The sequence below is a fragment of the Hemicordylus capensis genome, chromosome 4, assembly GCF_027244095.1.
Source record: "Hemicordylus capensis ecotype Gifberg chromosome 4, rHemCap1.1.pri, whole genome shotgun sequence".
In the NCBI taxonomy this organism is placed as follows: domain Eukaryota; kingdom Metazoa; phylum Chordata; class Lepidosauria; order Squamata; family Cordylidae; genus Hemicordylus; species Hemicordylus capensis.
In genome coordinates, this window is record NC_069660.1 from 149,479,073 (window position 1) to 149,502,971 (window position 23,899).

Genomic DNA, 23,899 nt, shown 5'->3' on the forward strand with positions numbered 1-23,899 from the left:
TCCTTTTATTACTGTACTACTTCTACTGTTGCGGGGAGGTTCAGGAGGGTCTTAGGAATACAACAGATCACTACCAGATCATACGTTACAGGTGAGCAACCTGTTTATCTGATCGTGATCCTTTGGTCGTGATCTTTTGCATTCCTAAGGAATGGGTGATTAGCCAGATTTCTACCATGATGGCAGGCACAGCAGTCACTGAAACCTATGGCAGCACCCGTTTCAAAATACTCCTCCCAAAGCTCAGCAGATCGCAGATCAAAGGCATAATGCTTAATAAATGGCTATTGTGAGGACCATGTGGCAGCTGCACAAATTTCCGCCATACAGGTTCCTGATAGATGGGCTGCTGAGGATGCATATGCCCTAGCCGAATGCACCCGTATGGTACGTGGTGGATCTCTTGCAGTTTATATGCTTGCACTATTAACTCCACCAACCAATGCACAAGCCTTTGTTGGGATACCGGCTGTCCCTTGGCTCTACCCTTACAGGCCACAAACAGTTTTTTGTCTTCTTAATATTCTTCTTTATCTCTAGATAGTACAGCAGAGACCATCTCACATCCAGAGAATGCAGTGCCTTCTCCAATGATATCTCTGGCTTCCAGAAAAAGGTTGGCAGAACAATATCTTGGTTTAAATGAAACTCTGTCACTATTTTAGGACGGAACTGCGGATCCAGTCACATAACTATCTTATGTGAATAGAACTGAGTATAAGGAATGTCCATGAGCAATGCCGCCAGCTCACTAACACGTCTTGCAGAACTGATCGCTATAAGGAACACCGTCTTCAAGGTGACCCACTTAAGTGAAGCCTCACTCAGAGGCTCAAATGGACTTTCCGTGAGTGCTGACAAAACTAAGGACAAACTCTACCGCTCCATTGGTTTTCTTATTGGCGGATATAAATTTTTCACACCCTTCAGAAATGTTTTGCAGTCTGGATGGGAGAAAACAGTAGCTACATCCCATCCCTTATGCTTCAATGATAATAGCAGTCAGATGTACCATTAGGGATACATTTGTTAATCCCGTACGCTTTAAAGTAGTCATATAAAATAATACTTGTCTTAGTGTTGCTTTGCCAGGAAGGAAACATTGCTTACGAGCATACTCCTTAAATCTTTTCTACGTGGAGCCAAAGTTCTTTCTGGTTGACAGCCGGCTGTTATTAATTAGTATTTGCCTTAGAAGCCAATTCTCCATGGTTTCATCCACAGAGTCCTTACTTCCAGATGCTGCACTGCTCCGCTGTCTCGCATCAGGAGAACTGGACTTAGAGGAAATCTGTGGTAAGTCCCCTTCGTGAGTTTGAGAAGTGGTGCAAACCATGGCTGGCGAGGCCACCACAGCATCACCAAGATGCCGGTTGTCTCATGTTGCATGATCTGTCCCAGTACATGGTTGATAAGTGGCTGGAGGTGGAAATATGGCCAGAGGGTACACACCTCTGTTGCCAGATTTGGCTTTTTTAAAGCCAAATTTTGGGTTATGGCCCATTTGACTCACGAGTATACCCCTGAGGTTCTGGCCACCCTGGCTACACACTGTGACAAATGCACCAATCCCATATCTGTAGAATCAAGGTACAAAGAGAGCGGGAAACTGTCCCCCCAGCCAGTTGAGATAAGCTATGGCTGTGGTGTTGTCGAGCTGGAACTACACCACCTTTTTGTGTAGCAGAGGTTTGAATGCCTTCAGTGCCATGAACACAGCCATTAACTCTTAAGAAATTTATGTGTTGACATCGCTGCTGCCTGGTCCATTGACCCTGCATCTAATGCTATTAAGGACACATCTGTCGTTACCCATTGTGTGGAGATCAGGGTCTGAAAAGGGACGCCACCCACCCAGCCAATTGGCCTCCACAGTCCCCCACAGCAGAGATCATAGTACCCCCCTGCAGTAGCGACAGCAACTTCTGTTGAGAGTCCACATTGGAGAGGAAGTGCTTGAGGTACCACATTTGTAGTGACCACATTCACAGTCGCATGTAGTGCACAGTCGAATCACAGGACGCCATTAATCCCATCAAATGTATCTTGTTCGCAGGCTGCATTGGAACCGCGGTGAATAGCTGTATCAGGTCCTTGATTTGCTGATAACATTCTATTGGTAGGTATGCCCTCTTTAACTGAACATCTAGGATTGCCCCGATGTAATTTATGTGCTTTCATGGTTCCAGGCTTGACTTCTTCCAGTTGACAATGATGCCCAGATCCTGCAGTAGCCACAATACAAAGTGGATCTGCAAACGTAACTTTTCTTTGTTGCCGCTCACCAGAAGCCAGTCATTCAAATATAGGAAGACCACAATATCTTCTGTCCGTAAGCGTGCCACCACTACAGCCATGACTTTTGTGAACACACGTGGAGCTGTTGACAACCCAAAAGGGTAACATATATTAGTACACCGCATCTCCCACTATAAACTGCAGATGTTTGATTGATTGATTACGTGCTGTCAAGTCGGTGTCAGCTCTTAGTGACCACAAAGATACTCTCCAGGATGATTTGTCTTCAACTTGGCCTTTAAGTCTCTCAATGGTGCATTCACTGCTGTCATAATCAAGTTCATCCACCTTGCTGCTGGTTGTCCTCTTCTTCTCTTTCTGTCAACTTTTCCCAGCATTATGGACTTCCCAAGGGAGCTGGGCATAATGTGTCCAAAGTATGATAGTTTGAGCCTGGTCATTTGTGCTTTGAGTGAAAATTCTGGATTGATTTGTGCTATGATCCATTTGTTTGTTTTCCTGGCTGTCCATGGTATCCTCAAAAGTCTTCTTCAGCACCAATGTTCAAAAGTGTCAATACATTTTCTATCTTGCTTCTTCAAAGCCCAGCTTTCGCATCCATGGAGTGTCACAGGGAAAAACATTGTCTGAATGATTCTAATCTTTGTAGGTATAGACACACCACACACCGATTCTAATCTTTGTAGGTATAGACAATATCTTTTCCAAGGCCTTCATTGCAACCCTACCAAGTGCTAGTCTGCAGCGTATTTCTTGACAGTTGGATCCTCTACTGTTGATGGTTGATTCTAAAAGGCAGAAGCGATCCACCACTTCAATGTCTTCATTATCAATTCTGAGGCTGGTTGCTGTACCCACTGTCATTAGTTTAGTCTTCTTTACATTTAGTTGTAGTCCCATTCTTTCACTGTGCTCCTTGACTTTCATTACTAGAGCTTGCAGATTGTCCACATTCTGAGCTATCAGAGTGGTGTCATCAGCGTAGCGCAGGCTATTGATGTTTCTTCCTCCAACTTTAAAACCACGCTCATTTTCTTCCAATCCAGCTTCTCTCAGTATATGTTCAGCATATAAATGAAAAAATACGGAGAAATTATACAGCCTTGTCTTACTCCTTTGACAATCTGGAAATAGTCTGTTTCACCATGTTCTGTCTGGACTGTGGCTTCCTGTCCTGTGTACAGGTTTCTCATGAGAACAATGAGATGTTCTGGGACACCTATTTTCCTAAGGACATTGCACAACTTGACATGGTTGAAGCAATTGAAGGCTATTCTGTAGACAATAAAGCACATATTGACTTCTTTTGGTATTCTTTGGCTTTCTCTATCCAGCGTGCATCGGCAATGATGTCTCTTGTTCCTCAGCCTTTTCTGAAACCAGCTTGAACATCCAGCATTTCCCTTTCCACGTAGGGTTCTAATCTGCATTGGATGATCCCGAGCATTATTTTGCTAGCATGTGAAATTAAGGATATTGTGCAAACATACTGGTTTGTGCAATCTGTTAAGTCTCCTTTCTTTAGTATGGTTATGTAGACTGACCTCTTCCAATCAATTGACCACTGTGTCATTCTCCAAATTTGCTGGCACAGTTTGGTTAGAGCCTTGACTGATTCTTCTTCTGTTGCTTGCCATATTTCTGTAGTTCTTCTATCAATTCCTGTAGCCTTCTGACTTGGTAATGGCTGGAGTGCTGATCTAATTTCATCTTCCCGTACTAGTGGTTTTTGCAAGTAGGGGATATCTTCTAGCGTATCTTGGATGTTGACTTCCCTGCTGCACAGATTTTCAGTATACTCCTTCCATCTCTGTTTGATCTTCTCTGAATCAGTTATTATCTGTCCTTTGGCATCCCTTAACATACCAATTTGAGGTTAGAACCTCCTTCAGAGATCTTTTGGAAAACTTGCCTTGTTTTTCCATGTCTATTTCCATCCTCAAGGTCTTTACAGATGTCATTGTAATACTGCTCCATGTATCTAACAGCTTTCTGAAATTCCCTATTAAGTTCCTTCCTAGGGTCTTTATCTTTCATGACTTTGGCTTCTCTCCTTTTCTCGGCAATTTCCACCGTCTGTTCTGACATCCATTTTGCTTTCTTCTGTTTCTTGGTCTTTGGCAGTCTCTTTTTACATTCGTCCTTAACAATTTCTTTGATTTCATTCCACAGTTCCTCTGGTTCCCTATCAATGAGGCTCAGAATTTCAAAGCGGTTCCTGGTGTTCTCCTTGAAAATTGTTGGTACATTCTCAAGATCATACCATGGAAGCTGGACAGCTTTGTTTTTCTGCTTTAGCTTGACGTGGAACTTGCATGTGAGCAGTTCATGATCTGTTCCACAACTGGCCCCTGGCTATGTCTTTACTGTTATAACTGAGCTCTTCCACCTCCTTGTACCAATAATCTAATCAATTTGATTTCTGTGTATTCCATCTGGTGAAGTCCATGTATATAGGCGACGCTTTGGTTACATGAAGAATGTGTTAGCAATGAAGAGATCACTGGCTTGGCAAAAACTAATAAGTCGTTCTCCTGCTTCATTTCTGTTTCCTAGGCCATTCTGTCCTCATAAAGTTTAAAGGTAAAGTTTTCCTCTTTACCATTTCCAACTTTGGCATTCCAGTCTCCAACCACCAGCAGCACATCTTGCTTGCATTTTCTGTCAATTTCAGATTGAACTTGAGCATGAAATTCATCAACTTCCTCTTCTTCTGCATCAGGTACTTGCGTTGATTCTTCTGAATTCCTATATGGAAATATGCATCCTTCAAGTCTAATGTTGCCACCCACTCCTCCTTGCACAGGAGAGGAAGTATTCCTTGCAACATTGCCATTCTGAACTTGTGTGCTCACACAAACCAATTGAAACCTCCAAGGTCCATGATTGCACAAATTCCCCCATCCCTCTTTGGGATTTGAAAGTAACGGGAGTCAAAACTGGTCATCCTCTCCGTCCACCACACCAGGACAATCGCCTCCTTCTCCGATAGCACCTGCACTTCGTCTAGCAATATCAGGGTTGCTTTTGTGTATTTCATGCCCAAGAATGGAGGCATACTCTTGAACTCTATAGCGTAACCAATCTTGATAATTCTGAGCACCCACTGGTCTGATATTATGTGGTGCCATGCTTAGGCATGGCTTGCCAATCTGATGGAATTGATGGCAACTACAAGGCAGGTGTTGTGTGCCTTGGCAGATGTTGATGATGATGTTGTTTTGTTTGCAGTGGATGGTGGAACAGATCAAAGAGTCTGCTTGTTTTGGTCCTTAGCAGACCCAGTGTTCTGGCCCTCAGGCCGCTGTCCGAAACCCTTATGTCTTTGGTAAGGCCTGTACTGATGCCAGAAATCCTTCCAGTCTTGCTGTCTATAATTGGTCCATTGTTTCCCATATGGGCGATAATACAATGCTGTATAGGTTGCCAAAGGTGTAGCCATTAAAGTCTTAGCTGTATTTTTAAAAATTTCTTTAATGACTCCATATTGGAGTCCGTGCTCTCACTGAACAAGCCTTTCCCATTGTAGGCCAAGTTCTCTACTCTATTTTAGGCACAGACACTGAAAGCTCCTTGACATCCTGATATCGAGACCACTACTTAAAAACCATGGAAAGTTGACCCCAATGGGATGCTGTTTGAAGAATCTAGCATAGCTAGCAAAGTAGTGGCAGTGTTCAGATTCAAGGAGACATCATCATCCTGAACATCAGTGTAGTCCACTCTGTCCATAGGCTGCAGCTGCAAGGGAGTCAACGGGGATTGTACTGGCATTTGAGCTGGGGACAACTGTAGGACTCTCTTGGGCGGAGCTGATGTTGTAGCCGGTTCCGAAAGAGCAGTCGGTACCGACGTCAACATCATGTCTGTGAAATGAAGATCAGCTTCAGTTGAGCTCATGATTGATATCGTGGTCGGCACTGAATGCAAAGTTCCCAACATAGACCTTGAGGGTCCATCCATCGACATTGATTGAGCGGTTGCCAATCCTGTAGGGTAGTCGGAGAAGGCGTACTGTCCTTAGATTCTGGCAATTTTTTTTCCCTCTAGGAGAACCCATTTCCTCATCTGAGGTGCAGCTCCTCTTCTTGTCCTTATACCCATGTGTCGACTTCAATACCTCTTTCGGCCTCTTGAATAGGGGTTCCGTATCCCCTGCAGGGGTTTTAGACTGCATTCCTGCAGTTCCCTGCGTACTCAATGTTGACTCTGACTTTGAGCTCAATCCCGACCCCGATGTTGAGGCCTCGGTGTCGGAGGATTCGTAAAGCGTAAAGCGCCACATGGAGTCATAGCACCCGATTTTTAAAGTATTTGCTTAGAAAATGAACAGCATATCTTGCAAGCTGTCGTACTGTGTCATTGCCCTAAGCATCCTTAGGAATGCAACAGATCACGATCTAGATCTTGCCACCATCCACCAATGATCTATATCTCCTGGAGGCCTTGAATCTAGCAGGAGACTTGTTACCATTCTACATGATGTATTTTGTGATCTGTTCCCTTCACTCTTTTCCACATCTGCAACTGCCAGATACTTTGAACCCCCAACCCCAGAAGCCCTCTGGGATCTCTGTCCCTCATCTCAGCCATTTTAAACTGATCGAGCCACACAACTCACCGCCAGCATCTCACTTACCACTTGCCCTATAACCACCGGGATATCTTGTATGATGATTCCTTGCTGCCCAATACCATTTATACCACATGTCCTACCGATGCTCCATGTGGTTCTTGAGCAACAGCAGAACACGCACCAAGAAAGGAAGGGCACAGTCCTTTCCTAGCAGTTGCTACAAGAAGAATGCTGTACCCAAACATCTAGTGTACCTAGTAACAAGGCCAACTCTGGAGCTGGAACTGCAATTGTATTATACATTTCCAAATATGCTATCAAATCAAGAAATTGGGGCCATTAAACTGAAGTATTAACAGGACCCAGAGGCTTGTATTAATAAGACAATGCATTGTGTTTATTTATATTATGATCCAGTGTAATGTAGTGGTGGATAATGCATTTGATTTGGACCACGGTTCAAATCTTTACTCAGCAGTCATGCTCACAAGTTGGCCTCAGTCAAGTCATTTGGCCTAATATATCTTGAAGGGCTGTGAAGAGAAAATGGGATAGCAACATGCATGCTGCCCCCAACCTCCTTGAAGAAAGGGCAACAGACAACTGTGATGAACATACACCATAAACTGCTGTACAAGGTATGTAAGATTTTCATAGTTGGAACATGTATGGTGGTTAAACCATCAGTAGGTTTCCCTCTATACCAGTAGTGCAATAATGAAGGCTGCCTCCAGTTTCAGATCAGGAATGTCTACATGACAAGCCATACCAGATCAGAACTGACATTGAAGGGCACATTAGTCTTGGCGTTGGCGGCCGAAGTGCCTCATCATACAAGGCTGCCCATAGTCTAAGTGCTAGGTTCTTCAGCATTTGTTTCCAGAACGAGCAACATATTTTTCACGATGTCGGATTGTGCTGCTCTCCCAAACAAAGCAAGCACGCACCATGACTATCTGTCATCGGCAGCTTTGTGTGACATTCTGTGCGGCGCTTGAAAGTTGTTTTTACTATTGGTTTTGATGCCATTTCCCCCCCTTTTTGTTTGTTTGTTTGTTTGGGTTTTGCTTAGAGAGTAGTCGTCTAACAGTCCTTTGTCAGCAGGGGTTGTTCTGATCCGCTTACCAATGGACAAGTCCGGGGCTTGCTCCGTTTATATTCTTGTCCCTTTAATCGTATAGAATTGTTGTTATCCTTTCAGTCCTTAGTCTTGCCATTTTATGAAATTTGTTTTCTACTCAATATTTTTCACCGAGCAAGTATCACAAGGTGTAGACGCTTAGGCGGTATAACAGAAACTAAGCAAGACACGCCCCAACTGCCAAAGATAACGGGAGCACGTTTAGGGCAGCTGGAGGCGTAGCGAGGAGCTAGTCAATCTGCCCGTGAGGTCCCTGCGCAGGTGCAGAACCCCTATTCATTATGAATGCAACAGATCACGATACAGATCTATGGCTTCCGCCAAGGAACCCTAAGAGATTTTAGTATTTGGGGAGTGCTAGGGAAGGTTAAAGCCCATTATTTTATTTATTTATTTTGTTAGTATTTGTATGCCGCCCCAAACTTATGTCTCTGGATGGTTTACTACATAAAACAAATTAAAACATTACAATTTAAAACCACAATTCTAATTAAAAGGATTGGGTGAATATATGCATTCTCTGACTTCTTTAAAAGTCAGAAGAAGTTCTCTGATTTCTTTAAAGCTGTCAGAGATGGGGAGGCTCTTATTTCAGCAGGGAGCACATTCCAAAGTCTTGGGGTGGCAATAGAGAAGGCCCAACCTTGAGTAGCCACCAGACGAACTGGTGGCAACTGCAGATGGACCTCTCCAGATTATCTCAATGGGTGGATGGGGCTCATTGTGAAGACAACGTTCTCTTAAATACCCAGGGCCTAAACTGTTTAGGGCTTTATAGGTTACAAGCCGACCCCTGCACAGAGCATCTGTGCGCTCTTTGGGGCCAGCTACCTCTCCCCCCCCCGCCCCAGTTTCTGGCTGGGCCGAGTGCCGCCACTGCAGCTGGGCCAGACCCACCGCCACAGCCTGGCCCGCCGCCACAATGTGGCCCACTACTGCTGCTGCCTCGTCTCGCCTCTGCGGCTGCCCGGCCAGCCAATTCTCCCACTGCTGCAGCCTGGCCCACTACTGCTGCAGCACTGGGCCCGCCGCCTTGCCTCAGCGGCCGCTCAGCCAGCCAATTCTCCTGGGTGCACCTTAGCCAATCAGGCGCCTCTGCTGCCCAGCCAATCAGCTGGGCACCGGGATGCACATTTGAAGGCACACCCAGAAGAAATAATAATACAGATAATCAGCACTTTGTATTTTTCCCGGAAACATATTGGTAGCCAGTGTAATTCTTTTAATATAGAAGTAATACAGACAACCTGGAAACAGTTCTCTCATATAAAAGCCTGGGTTAAAAGTTATATATTTTTCTTGTTTTCTAAAAGCTGTGGAGCCTGAGGAACAGATGCCAGCTGGGAGAGCATTCCAAAGCCTGGTGGCAATGATTGAGAAGGCCCTGTCCTATGTGCTTGACGGCTGAGCCTCCCTCATCATCGGGAGTTGAGCCCCCCCCCCAACCCCATAATCTTGTCAGGCGGGCAGAAAACCTTGGAAGAAGGCAGTCATTTAGATATCCAGGGTCTAAACCGTTGAGGGTTCTAAAGGTCAAAACTAGCACCTTGAATTGGACCCGGAAATAATTTGGTAGACAATGAAGCTCTTTTAGAATGGGTGCAATATGGTCCCAACAGGCAACTCCAAATAAAATCCTAGCTGCCGCATTTTGCACTAGCTGCAGTTTCCAAATATTCTTCAAGGGCCACACCACGTAGAGACAGTAATCCAGCTGTGACATCACTAAGGTCATTTTGCACCAATTACAGTTTCTAGACTATGTACAAAGGCAGCCCCACATAGAGCGCATAGCAGAAGTCAAGTCTGGAGGTTATCAGCATAGGTCCATTTATGTCAAGCAACAGACACAGCTGGAGTATCAGCCAAAGCTGATAGAAAGCACTTCTGGCCACTCCCTCAACCTGAAACACCAGAGAGAGGTTTTTATAGACCACAATGTGGAGAGTTCTTTCCAGGTAAGCCATGATAGTTGTAGAAGTGTAGTAGAGATATGGTATATAAACAACTCAGATTTTTAGCTTTACAACGCAGCCATTTCAAGACTTAAAGTAGTTTTTCCCTACCTGGACAGAGTTCTTTATAGAGGTATTCAATGGTTGAAAGAAAGCTTCTTGGTATTATTTGCCCAAAAACAGCCATCCAGTGTTTTTTGTAACACACCAGCAAATCTGTTAATGTCCATGGGGGCTTACGATACACTACCTAGAGGTGGGGGGGTGAGTTGAAAGGGTCACATCTCATCAGGATATTTTGATGGGTGTCGTTTCTTGAAACATGTGAATTCTGTATCAAAATCTCTCGCGAAGACATCAATGATTCTCCCACTGCCCAATCTCTGGGGGTCGGGGGGAAGGGTGTATCAAAGCCAAGCCATTTGGTCTCTGGTTAACTTAGCTGGAAATGATCCATCATATAGACTCCTGTATAGAAGTACATACTACTCTTTCTCCAAAACGAATGGTACTATACGGACCCAGTGATAGCACTTCTATCTCTCTTGGACTCTTTGAAATATCTCATAATCACCAGTTATCTGGAATCCTTGAAGGGGTCAAGAAAATGTCCAAAGTTTTCAGAGATCTGGTACTGTGTAGTGATGTGAAACTTACTGATATACAAGACTGCAGCCAGAAGATATAAGTACCACACAGCTGAGACTATGCATGCACCTCCATGCTACAGGATCACAGAAAAAGCACTGAATGTGGTATTGGGTGCACATACCGTTTTCTGAGAGTCAAAGGTTTTATTTAAGGCTGCAAGTTCATGTTTGAGTGTATAGTCTATGTTGCCTGAAACCACAGGAACCAAAAAGGTGGCTATATAAGATTTCCATTCAACAAAGTTGAAGCTTTGCTAAGCATGGGTAAATGCAAGGAAATTTGCAGGGCACTGGATGGTTAGCAAAATGAAAATAAAGTTATTCAAAATAAACTAAATTATGCTATTTTGCTCAATTTGTTTGATCTGTAAGCCACAGAAAGGAGCATGGGTTACTCACCGTGATGGCTTCTTCTTGCCACTGGATTTGAGGACATCTCTAGTGGGAGAACATTCCCACGCGCTCTAGAGGCAGGACTATGCAAATTAGGTCAAAAGCTTTAAAAGCCTGAAAAGAGTGACCAATTCTGAATATCCAAGACCATGAAAACAGATACAATGCTATGCACTGATCTAGAAACAAATCAGAGTTTGGTAGAAAAGAAGAAAAAAGACTTTCCCTGAAGTAGGCCGGATGTATGCATAGTGGGCTGAGATGTCCTCAATTTCAGCAGCAAAAAGAAGCCTTCACAGTGAACAACAGTAGTTAAGTTTCTTCCACCACTGGGACTACAACTACTGCCTCGGAGCCAGTGAGACCTGTGCCTCTCAGCCCCCCTTTTCCTCCCATTGATCTCTAACTCACACACCTGCACCTACCTCCCAGCAGATTTTCCCAATAAAGTCCCTCCAGCCTGGCATTTATATACTGCTTTTCAACCAAAAAAAAAATGTTCTCAAAGTGCTTTACATCACAAGAAATATGAGCAGGGGCTCACACAAGGAAGCACCAGCAATAGCTTCTGGGAGGGACATTACACCCAATTGAGCAAGGACAGTAGTTAATCTCCTGCTAAATAAAATAAACCCACTACCTTAAAAGGTGCCTCTTTGCTAAGTTAGCAGAGGTAGCAGTTAGGACTAGAAACTTAACTATGGTGGACAGCCCACCACCAAATGCATGAAAATGTGTATGTTATGGACCTTTTGGCATTGGGAAGAGATCTGGTCTTGTGGCAGCAAGCATGACTTGTCCCCTTAAGTTAAGCAGGGTCCACCCTGGTTGCATACAAAAGGGAGACTAGAAGTGTGAGCACTGTAAGATATTCCCCTTAGGGGATGGAGCCACTCTGGGAAGAGCATCTAGGCTCCAAGTTCCTTCCCTGGCTTCTCCAAGATAGGGCTGAGAGAGATGCCTGCCTGCAACCTTGGAGAAGCCGCTGCCAGTCTGTGTAGACAATACTGAGCGAGATGGACCTATGGTCTGACTCAGTATATGGCAGCTTCCTATGTTACCCTTTCCCTTCTGTGCAGGCTGATTACTTAGGATACAGGTCACAATGAATAATCAACTCCTTTGTTTTTTATAATGCAAAAAGTAGTATTGTGGAGTGTCATTTATGCTGTTCTGTCTTGCTAACTTCAAATGGGCTAGAATTGATACTGGCCACTTGTAAAAGACAGTTTAACAGTTGCCTATAGGTAAACTTGAAATTAGACTCAAATTATTACATTATCAGATATGTGCATAGGGGGCATTCAATGAAACGTTATAGCCCAGTTCCTTTAAAAGCATTTACTTCTTTTGTATACTAAAAAGGTAACTACCTCTGTCCACAGGTCTCCAAAAGCAATCAGCATCTCTCTTTGCAGTACAAAAGATAAAATTTCTCCCAAGCTTTTTTCAATGTCAAGCATAATGCTTGAAAGAGGATCAGTAGAATTCTTAGCCTCCTTGGACACTGGATCTGTTAAGCAAGCACAATAGATATTAAACTTTCTATTCAGTTAAAGCTATGCCAAATCAGGGAAGAAGATGAACAGTTATGTCCCATCAACAGCCTTTGTTTAAAATTACTTTGGCATTTCTTTGTTTCAAAGGTTATTCCACCCCTATCATTCTCTGTGAAGATGTTTATATGATCTCTAACATGATGCAAAGCTAAAAGAAAGAAAGAAAGAAAGAAAGAAATGAGCTCTACCCATTTTTGATCCTTGCAGCATAAGGCAGGTGGATACTTCCACTGGTACAAGGAAAAACAAGTTGCTTACCTGTAACAGGTTATTTTTGGGTGATCCAGGATCATTCACAACATGGGTAATGCACCTGTGCAGTAGTCTTCACAGAAGGTTTTCACAGCTCCTCAATGCACTCTGTAGCCCAGCCCTTCACAAGGCACACTCAGTATTTCTTGGCAGCAGAGAGCCTTTTGTTCAGTTCCTGAACAATCACTGAAAAGTTGAAATCTTCTACTGGAAACACTGAGGTAAGTGGACTTGAGGAATAACATCCAAGTAGCGGGGAGGCCAGGTGGGTGCTGGGAATGATCCTGGATCACCCAGAGATCACCTTTTTATTTCTGAGGTGATCCAGGATCATTCCAAACATGATCACTGTTGAACTCGTGGAGGGTGCAAGGATGTTACTTAAAGCACCTTCCTTAGAACTGCCCACCCAAAGTTAGCCTCGGCCACCAATGACGAGATGTCTGTTCGAGGGCCAGGTGGCCAATTTGCAAATGTCAGCCATACCAATCCCAGACATATGTGCTGAGGAAGCTGCCATGGCCATGGTGGAATGGGCTTTAATGGTAGTTGGAAGTTTTACTCTCTGTTGCTTATGGCAAAGGAAGATCAGTTCAACCAGTCAATCTGAGAGTCTTTGCCTGGAGATAGGTCTTCCTGTATGTTTGCCTTTTTAAAAAAAGGCAACAAAAGTTTACGAGACTTCCACAAGACTTTGGTTCCGCAAGATTTTTGTCTGGTGTATTTTTTAAAGCCTTGTGTAAAAGGATTGTGAGGTGGACAAGGTTGTGAATGTCTTTGCCATATATTTTGATTCCCTCCCCCCCCCCCCCCGCAGTGTCATCAGTTTTGGAACTTAACAGGCCATCTCCCTCAAAGGGCAGGCCGTCTACTTTCTCTCTCATGTCCATTTGGAGAAAGGTGGAGCAAAGCCAAGCATGGCATCTTAAAGAAACAGCTCTCACAAGTGATCGGGACTCAGTTGCAGTCAAATGTTTTGGCCGTGCTTAGGTACTGATGGGTAACATCAGCAGACTTGGACAGAATTTCATTGAATTTAGCATGCAAGGGCTCTGGAACATCTTTCACATATCCTGCTTTAAGTGGTCCCAGATGGAGCAGGGATATTTGGCCATACAAGCCATGTAATTTGCTATTTTAGAGACAAGTAGCTGAGTAGAACTTGCGCTCCATGACATCCAATTTTCTTCCCTCCTTTTCTACCAGAGCAGAATGTTTTTACCTGATTTACTCCCCATGACATAGTCCACTACACTAAGGAGTTTGGGGGTGGGTGTTTGAAAATAAAGGGGCAATCCTTGTCCTGAACTCTACAGACATTTTCCAAACGCCTAATTGTGGGAAAGGGGGCAGTGGGGGCTTCCCAAGTTGACTTAGTTGAATTGATGAGAACTGGCAGCATGGGGAGCGCTGCTGGTTGAGTCACAGTGGAGGGAGGACATAAAATCATATACAGGATCTTTGACTTTGGGAGTTGGGGACTTTAGCTCCAATTCCAGGACTCTGGCTATTTCAGTTACTTGCAAACAGTAAGATATGATCTCCTCCTTGGGAGAGTCAGAAGGAGGGTTAGAGACATTTTCTTCCAGTGACGGATCAGAGGGATTTTCTGTTAGGACAGCGTCTGCCTCAGAATCACAGAATGAGGTGGAGTCATCAACCAATTTTGGTTTGTCCTGAATATCTGGCAATGTAGTGAGAGTGTGTACATCCTTGATAGGAACTGCGGGCTGCTGCACAGGAGGCTGTGGGAGAGGGGGTAGATCCAGAGACCTTTTGAAAGAGGCATCATGTCCCTTCCCTAGACTCTGATCTTGGGACTTCAATTTCTGTAGTTTCCAGAGGTGAAACTACATAGCATCATAGTCATAGGGCAAGCTCGGGGAGGGCATGTAGTAGGGATTCCTGTACCACCACAACCCCAAATAGTACAGATATAGCCAGGGTCCAAGGCTCCAGGGGAGCTCCAATAATCCATGCATCTTTTGAGTGAGAAGTAAGCTGGGTCTGAAAAGTGGTATCATTCTCTATGAGGTATGTATGGAGGAGGAGATGTCTGAGTAACCCTTGCCAGAGGAGGGTGTCTTTGAAATGGGCACGAGGCCAGAACCCATGTCATCTTCGATATCCAAGCCATGTAGTGAGAATCCCTTGAATGTCAATCCAGATGGGGTTGCATGGGAAGAGCCCAAATGGGATCCAATGTTGTGCAGAAAGAGTAGCTCCCTCAACACTGTCAGTGTCACAGGGAAATCAATCCCAAGACTGACTGCTGTGACAGGGCTCTGCATCGTGGTCGACGTAGAGAGAGAGGCAAGAGTCATAGGAACCATCCTTGATATTGGAGAAGTTAAAAAATTCAAAAGCAGTGGTGAAGGGTGACCCAAAGGAGAGGGCAGGATTGAGGTTATCATCAGTGTCGACAAAGTCAAACAAGGCAACCGCACCAGTACTGAGGGCTGTGCTGGTATCGACACTGGTGTCCATGTCAGTGCCTTGTGCGCCAAGGGTGGAGTTACAGAGCACTTTGGAGAGCTGTGAAATCTTTCCACACAGGCTACTGTGCAGGCGCATTACCCATGGGAATGATTCTGGATAACCTCAAGGATCAGTGTGTACCAATGCACTAGTATGGGTCCATGGATTGCTTTGGTATTGCAGCACTCAGTGCCTCCATCCTAACCTTGTACTGATGGACTATCCTCTTGTGAGGAATCTTAAGAGCCTTTCTGATCCACAGAAGACATGAAGGTTGGAAAAATGTTGTACAAGCTGTACAAGACTAAGGGATGGGAGAAAGTCTTCTTCAGAAACCAAATTAATCTATTCCAATTCTCAAGCATAGAACAGTGCTTGAATTACAGTAGTGCAGTTAAAATTATTTGCATCACTGCAGATTAAATACACCCAGAAGAAATAGATATTAAGACCCAGAAAGCATGTCGAGGGTCACTAAGTCAAACATCTGGAGTGTCAAAATTCACTGCATTTAAACCATCCCCAATGCTCACCCAGTCTTGAATCAAAAGCCTTCTCTAAAGGAGATTCCTCAACTTCCTTGAAGAATTTTAAATGATACCCAGGCCTAAATGATCTTTCACCCAATATATATGTATTGTTGCTTGCTCCCCCTTCCCATTCTTTGTGGCAGCTTTTTCTATAGCTGAAAACTGCCACTGCATTTCCCTTTCATCTTCTAGAAGGCCATAGGAGGCACAGTGAATATTACATCAAAGCAGCCCAGAACTTCAGTCCTTCATTCACTAACTTTAGATTGATTTGACTTGACATATTTATTTATTTGACAAATTTCTATACCGCCCAAAACTCTCTGGGCGGTTTACAATAAAAATACCATTAAATCAAAATTAGAAATAGCAATGAATACTGGGCAGGCTAAAACTTCCATCTCATAAACATGGTTCTTGGAGACAGAGGCTGTGCACTTCTTCTTGCTGGTTAAGAGAAATAATGCGACAGCCACTTTGCCCTCACTGCTGGCCCTGAGCCTGGCACAGATGCAGCCCCTTCCCCCCCGGCCACACCCTCCAGGTGTGTGCTTTAGTGCATGCACTTTGCAGGCATGCATTAGCTCCTGTCTCTTGCTGCTGTGCATTTTCATCAGCATCAAGAACAGTCAAGCTTGGTACTAAGAGAGAGAATGGTGGCATCGACCCAGGGGCCAGTAGAACTAGAGGTGAACTGTGCTGCTATAGCAACAAGCTGGGACCAGGCAGCATGCATCAAGGAACAAATGGCTTGTACTCTGCCCTTGTGCTGGGAAGGACATATGCTGCTCTGTGCTGCAACAGAGCAGGTCACCGCTACTTTTGCCAGCCCTGGCTCACTGCCACCACATTCTCTCTCTTAGCGCCAAGGGCAGGAGTGCAACTATGATTGAGTGGATAGGCTCAAAGAACCTAGGGCCACCAGCTTTATTCTACCTTCTTTTCTCCATTATCTCCCTCACTCCGAGGGGCCACCAGGGAGAGGGTGAACATGGGCCCTCTCGCCTCTAGCTACTCCCCTGGCCAAGGGGTGGCTAATGCGGGCACCCTGCCCCGCACTGTAGACATCACTGATCTCGCTGCTGCCGCCACGCCAACTTCACCTCTGTTGCCTCCCCTGGTGTCTCATGTCCTGGCCCCACCTGCCTGGTAAGAGGCCAGTGCTAATGCTGCTGCACTCTCCCATTTTAGCACCAAGCTTGTGCACTTTTAGTGCTGGGGAAATCATGTAGCAGTGAGGGGAAAGTGCAGCAGCATTAGCATTAGCCTCTGACCTGGCAAGCGGGGCCAGGACAGGAAACACAAGGGATGGCAACAGAGGTACCGTTGGGGTGGCAGTAGTAGGCAGGTGAATAATGCCTAAAATTGGGGCAGGGTGCCCGCACTAGCCACCCCTTGGTGCTCTTGCTATCTGGGGCCATCGCCTTACCTTGATCCATGGAGGAGTGCTCCTGCTCAGAGAGAAGTCAATAAACAGTGTTTACAAACTAATATATGTCAGCTTATATTGTGTGGCTACTATATTAACACACACACTCTAAGAAAAACCAACCTTCTTTTGATTGTAACTGGGCGTTGGAAGTATCTTGGCTTAAAGTTGCACTGTTCACAGACAGCTTCTCGAGTGCAGCAAAGAAATCTGCTTTACTAAAGGCCTTTACTTCACTCACCAGGGCTTTGCTGCACAAGTTTTTATCGTCCCTGTGAAAAGAAATTTGCTTTTATTTTGCATTGTTGGGTGGTAAGTAGGACAGCCTGTGGCAAAACTGAGACAGTATCAGGTAGGATGAACTATTCTATGCCTGTTTGAAGTTATTTTAGAAAGGAACTTTCAAAAAACCAGCATGAGCTGCAATTAGCAAACCCTGTTTTCCAAAGAGGGACATTTCTTTGTACCTAAAGGGAGACGGCTTTCCACACACATATTGTTAGGCACCTATTCAACAGACTTTCTCCCTTACACTGAGAAAACAGCCTGACATGCATTGCAGATAAGACCAATACTAGATGGAACACTGGAAATCCATACATAGAATTTCCCATTGGTTAAAAAAGGGTGGGGTAGCAGAATCAAAGAAGCCACAAAGGAGGGCTGAATCTGATTTAGGTCGTGGTGCCAGGAGAGGAATGTAGAAGGTAACAATGACACGGCTGCTTCTCTATGGCAAGGAGCTACTGCTGTTGAATTTGGCACACTGGGGTTCTTTCATTCCCAGGATGGCAGGGAAAACCAAACATGAACCAGCACTCTCTAGCCTTCTGCCTCTCAGGTGTGAGTAAGAGCCCTTCAGACCTCTATACAGCAAGAGTAAGAGATGGTTGCTCCTCACATGAACAGCCACAATGTATAGACAAGCTCAGCATGGATACCTTTAATCTTTATGTCCGACTGCTTGATTTCCTTATATTGCTTTTTAGTTAATTACACAGGGTTCCCCTTTGGATATTAAGACAGATTGCACTAAACCTGAGACTGCCAACTCCTTGAAATAGTGTTATGAAAAGCAGCTTCATCCTAAGCTACTAGGATGAAAATCTAGAACTCACTGGTATAGACTGAAGTATCTAAGGCCTTAAGAGGGTCTCTCCATGGGCACCATTTATATATTTCGTTTTTTAGAACGTATGCATCTGGGAAAATCTATTCGGCATTCTTTGTTTTAACAACCAGTTATTACTTTAAATTTATCTCTCCAGTTGGACAATGGATGTTTAATGCTAACAAAACTTACGTTAATAATACAACTTCAGCTTGAGGAAAGAGGTTTTGGTACTGCAGACAACATTGCAACACACGGTCATCATTGTTCTCAGCACTGAAGCCATCTATAAATTTAACAAAAAAGAATCAGCATATTGTAAATGAAATTATTGTTCAATGCACAGCCTTTATACACAACTCTACTGGAGCAGACAAGGAAAAAAGTGTTCCGAGAAAGCAATTTAGAATTCATTGGTTATTACTCATTTCTTTCCCAAACATATCAAAGTAGCTGTGAAATTTTAGGGCCTGAACAAATGATAGTTTATGCCTGGTTTAAAAAGGAAAAAGGAAAAGAAAAAAAGAATCTCCTGGATTCATTCAGTACCACCTCCCCACAGTAAGGGCACACTCAGGTGCGAGTCCTACTTTCAATTTATCCCAAGGAAAAATCCAAGAGAATATTGTCTGAACAGGCACAAAACTTTTGTCACAGAACAGGGATTTTCCCTCCAGTTCAGATTTTAGTGTGATTCAACAGTTCCTTAGTCATAGTTACAGAAATGAGAACTGTGGTCATAGCTGCTATAGTTTAAGTACCTTAAAATTTGTTTAGCAACAGCAGAGACTGAACATACCGTACAACAACAAATGTTTATATACCACTTTTCAACAAAAGTTTCCAAAGTAGTTTACATAGAGAAATAATAAATAAATAAGATGGCTCCCTGTTCCCAAAGGGCTCACAATCTAAAAAAGAAACACAAGATAGACACCAGCAACAGTCACTGGAAGGATGCTGTGCTGGGGATGGATAGGGCCAGTTGCTCTCCCCCTGCTCAATAAAAAGAGAATCACCACATTAAAAAGGGTGCCTCTTTGCCCAGTTAGAGAACCCGCTATTGGCCAGCATGATTGAGACATCTTTGTTCACTTCATCCAGCTACTGTTTATCAGTCTAGTGAGCTGGGCTCTCACTCATGGGCTCTCACTCATGCCTTTACATATGAAACATATGAAGCTGCCATATACTCAGTCAGACCATTGGTCTACCTAGGTCAGTATTGTCTTCACAGACTGGCAGCAGCTTCTCCAAGGTTGCAGGCAGGAATCTCTCTCAGCCCTATCTTGGAGAAGCTAGGGAGGGAACTTGGAACCTTCTGCTCTTTCTAGAGCAGCTCCATCCCCTAAGGGGAATATCTTTTAGTGCTCACACTTCTAGTCTCCCATTCATATGAAACTAGGGCAGACCCTGCTTAGCTAAGGGGACAAGTCATGCTTGCTACCAGAAGACCAGCTTTCCTCTCCTGACCAGCTATCCTCTCCTTTATTGATAGCTCTATTGTCATCTGGCCCCCCGAAAGTGGGGGCTCAAAAGTGAGGAAAGTGCAATTTTGGGGGTGGATGGAAGACAGAGGCTGTATGTCTTCATCTTCTGTTACAGAGCTGTCACTATGTCTTTCTGGATCTTTTTGGGTGTCACTTTGTCAGTTCTGTCTTGACACAGCAGGGCTTTGAAAGACGAGAAGATTTGAGCAGGAATGAGGAGGCAGGGAATAAATATTTTGAATAAATGCATAAATAAAATGTTTGCAGTCTTTATTTAGGTTGGAGATGGAGTTGCATGGGGAATTTTTCTTTCCCATCCTGATCTTTCAGGTCCTTAGGGAAATGGTGGAGATTGTGAACTGGAGGGAAATTGAAGTCAAAAGGAGAGCATCACGTGTGGAGCAATTGCTGGATTTGAATGAAGAGGAGAGGCCATGGAAAGTGTGGATTTGGGATCTTCATTGTCTCCCTCATTGCTAAGGGAATCTCCCTGGTTGGATGGTGCACGAAGGTGATGGATTGAGAGCAAGGGAGAGGGAATGTAAGCAATTTCACCTGTGAAGAGAAGAAGGTGGTTGGTAGGTAAACTGAAATGCCTTTCACTTGCTGGCTCAATGTTGTGGTAGACAATTTGAGGTACCAGACAACCTTGAGACAATGCTTGAATTTAGGCTGTTTCTTTTATCTAAAGAGGGAGATGCCACCTGCCCTGGAATTCCTGAATCCTAAGTGTCTGGGGATAGTTTGCAGTGTTTTATTATTAAAGAAAGGGACTCTACACATGTTTAGGCACTATTCTCAGTTATTACTGCATATATTTGAGCACTCAGCATGATAAATTCCAGGGCTGAGCCCTGCCACAAATTAAGCTCTGCTCTCTAGTCCTAAGTTTTATGATCATCCATTAGCAAGAGTAATGACGGCCAGGCTGAGTCAAACCAGTCATTCATAGAAAGGGCTGGGCTGCATCATTCACTGAGTCACCACCAAATTAAAAGGGAGATCCCAAAAGGGGTGGCTGTAGGACGGGATGAAGTCAAACTGGGGGAAATCACTAAGTTGCCAAACTTGAGGGGAAAATCCAAACTGGTGTGTGTGTGTGTGTGTGTGTGTGTGTGTGTGTGTGTGTGTGTGTGTGTGTGAGAGAGAGAGAGAGAGAGAGAGAGAGAGAGAGAGAGAGAGAACAGAAAAGAGACAACTGATCAGATAAAGGGTGATCCGTAGAAAGCAGTTGAGAAACAGTCCAAGTCAAGCTGAAACAGTAAACAAATACGATCCACAGGAACAAGCGAGGGGAAAGGGAGCAAGAACCTTCACGCTGCAGCTAGTGCGGCTGACAAGTAGGAACTGAGAGGGAAGGCACTCTTCCACCTATTTTAACGGATGCTGTACATGCACCTCAGAATCCCGGAGAGCACCAACTGGAGAAAAGATTTCTCCATGGAGCTACTGGCTTTTAGATGTCCCGTCTTATTATACCATTCAGAAACATGACAAGGTAGAAATCTTTATTTTTGACCAGGACCGCTACCATCATTTCCTTTGCGAAATAGATTTTGTGAGATTTATTATGTCCATCTTAAAAAGTTTCATTTTAAATCACAGGGTAACCACAAGTGGAGATCATTAGAGATGAAAACTGTCAAGTTACGGCTAATACATAAAGCAATACATACATCTGAGTGATACATATATGTGAAAGAGGTTTCTTTGAAGTTTTCAGCTGTTCCCTGCAGTTTTGTCAAAGATGCAAACAACAAAACATTTTAAATACTGGCTTGTTCCTGTGGCTAGCAGAGCAGCTGCAAGCAAGTATATGAGCATGCGCGCGCGCGCGCGCGAACGCACGCACGCACACACACACACACACACTCTTACTTTCTGGCTGTGAATGAATTTCTAATATGTGTAGGAAATTCAGATGACCACTTTATTAATACAAGGTAAAAGCTTTCAACAGTTCAATTTAAACAAATCTGAGGGACCACAGAGGGATTCATGCAAACTGCATGACTGACCTCATTCTTAGCAAATAGGCATCTCCACTGATTCAAGTAATAGGAAAAGACATCCTTAACAGATACTTCATTTGCTGTTAAAGTATCACTACATAGTTACACTGAAGCAGCCAAGAATTTTTGGCTACACTTTACACAAAGTTTTGTAATACTAGAACAAAAAGACTCAAGAACATTATCCCTGATAATGAAAAAAATTGCTAATGAGTTTTACCTGAAGTGTTCTGCACAGGCACAAAAATTATTTATTATTATTTCTTGTTTAAACAGTCAGACAGGTGTTATTGACTGGTTCGTTTTATCCAGACATCGAGTCCTTCCCAAGGACCTGGGATACTTGAATTTTATTATAAATGTTGTTGCTGTTATTATTATTATTATTGATATCATTGCAGAATATAGGCTGTTCCCAGTAAAGTTGTTTTTTATAATTGGCTGATGGTGATTTCTGTGGTGTTCAGGTGCTCTTCAAGGTGTTTTAGAATTGCACGTAGGGCGCCAATTACTACTGGGATTATTTTGGTTGTCTTCTGCCACAGCCTTTCTATTTCAATTTGCAGATATTTGTATTTTATTGTTGTTGTTGTTATTATTGTTGTTGTTGTTGTCGTATCACTATCCAAATCAATTATTTTCAGTTATCTTTAAAAAAGTTTCACACCTACGAAGGAGGTGTCAATTTTCCTAATTAAACCAAACAATACAGCAAATTCTGCTATAACCCACCATCTCGGCCACCACTTACGCATTTGCTGAGAAGCAAGTTGCATGGATTGTCCCCACAACTTTCGATCTTGGCTTTTCAGGCAAGTGTAGATGAAGTGAACTGCAGGGACTGCTTTCTGACCAACATTTGCCAATATTTTCCCTCTCTTTAAGTTGTCCAGTTCTTGCAAAACCACCCAGGGAATTAGAAGCACAAATGTGCCAATACCTGAACAGGAGAAAAATAGGATTTTTGTAATAAGCTTACTCCAATTCTGCAAACTATGCATTGCTTTTGTATTAAAAATTGATTCAGCTCACTTTGGGACATTCTTCTGGAGGATCACAACTATATGCTGCAGAGAGACCTTGTTTTGAATCTTCAAGCTGTGGCTAGAACACTCCTAGCTTTCCCACTGGCAATCTATAGTTCTTACTGTACCAGGATGATGATGTTGGCAGATTTTGGATCACACTGTCATAGCAAAGATTGCCTACCAACTGCAACAAGCTAGACTCTGAGTCTTTTCACTCTTTATGGTATCCACTTTTGACTTACCTGGACAATGATTCTCAAACCATCTCTCTATCCTTACAATCCAAAAAACATGTTCACTCTTTGATGACATCTGTAGAATCTACATTGCTGTATTTCAATTGTTCAGCACAATAACCCTTACCCTCTATTTCTCGTTTCCTATTACAGTATCTGGTTGATTCCTACTGTATAAAAAAGAGTGGACTATCTCTGGTAACAATCTTGAACAGGTTAAATACATTAAATACCTGGGCGTGGTTTTCCATGCTTCTGCAGAAAAGGCGGCCCAAATGGAATATGTGGTTCACTCAGCACAAGGTGGTGTGGTTGCTATTCTGAAGTACTATCGTACTAGAGGTGGATAATATGTTCCTGCAGCCATCAAATTTTGGAAGGTTCCAAGTTCCCTCCCTGGCATCTCCAACACAAGGCTGAGAGAGATTCCTGCCTGCAACCTTGGAGAAGCTGCTGCCAGTCTGTATAGACAATACTGAGCTAGATGGACCAATGGTCTGACTCAATATATGGCAGTTTCCTATGTTCGTATGGCCAAATCTCTATCACAGCTTTTCTACGGTGCCCAGTTAAGTCCCCATGCCAACTGTGCCGTGTTACAGAGGTGGCTAGGTGTGTTCCCAATGCAGCCCTGCATTTGGAGGCAGGGTTGCAGACAGTGGATTCTAGTGCCTGGGCTCATGGCCTTAGTTATTGGCTGAAAATGTACCCCCACCCCACCCCAAAGGAGTGGCCCCTTAAACATTGATAGATAGTTTTCAGTCATCGTGGAAATGATCCTTGATGGAAAAGATCTTAAT

General features: G+C 43.8%; 1 protein-coding gene across 17 annotated transcripts in view; it reads right to left on the bottom strand.

Annotated features, from left to right (window-relative positions):
• Positions 1-23,899, bottom strand: part of SWT1 (SWT1 RNA endoribonuclease homolog) — a 107,255-nt gene that overhangs the window by 23,359 nt on the left and 59,997 nt on the right. For 16 of the 17 annotated variants that reach the window (XR_008305455.1, XR_008305456.1, XM_053242618.1 and 13 more), the window contains 5 exons: positions 22,587-22,775; positions 18,526-18,619; positions 17,346-17,494; positions 12,348-12,487; positions 10,043-10,181 (listed from right to left, as the gene is read on the bottom strand). Coding sequence is in view for 15 of the 17 variants with exons in the window: in XM_053242618.1 (XP_053098593.1) it covers positions 10,043-10,181; positions 12,348-12,487; positions 17,346-17,494; positions 18,526-18,619; positions 22,587-22,775 (711 nt within the window). In the remaining 2 variants the exon portion in view is untranslated. The remainder of the gene's footprint in view (positions 1-10,042; positions 10,182-12,347; positions 12,488-17,345; positions 17,495-18,525; positions 18,620-22,586; positions 22,776-23,899) is intronic. The other variant, XM_053242624.1, reaches the window with a different exon arrangement.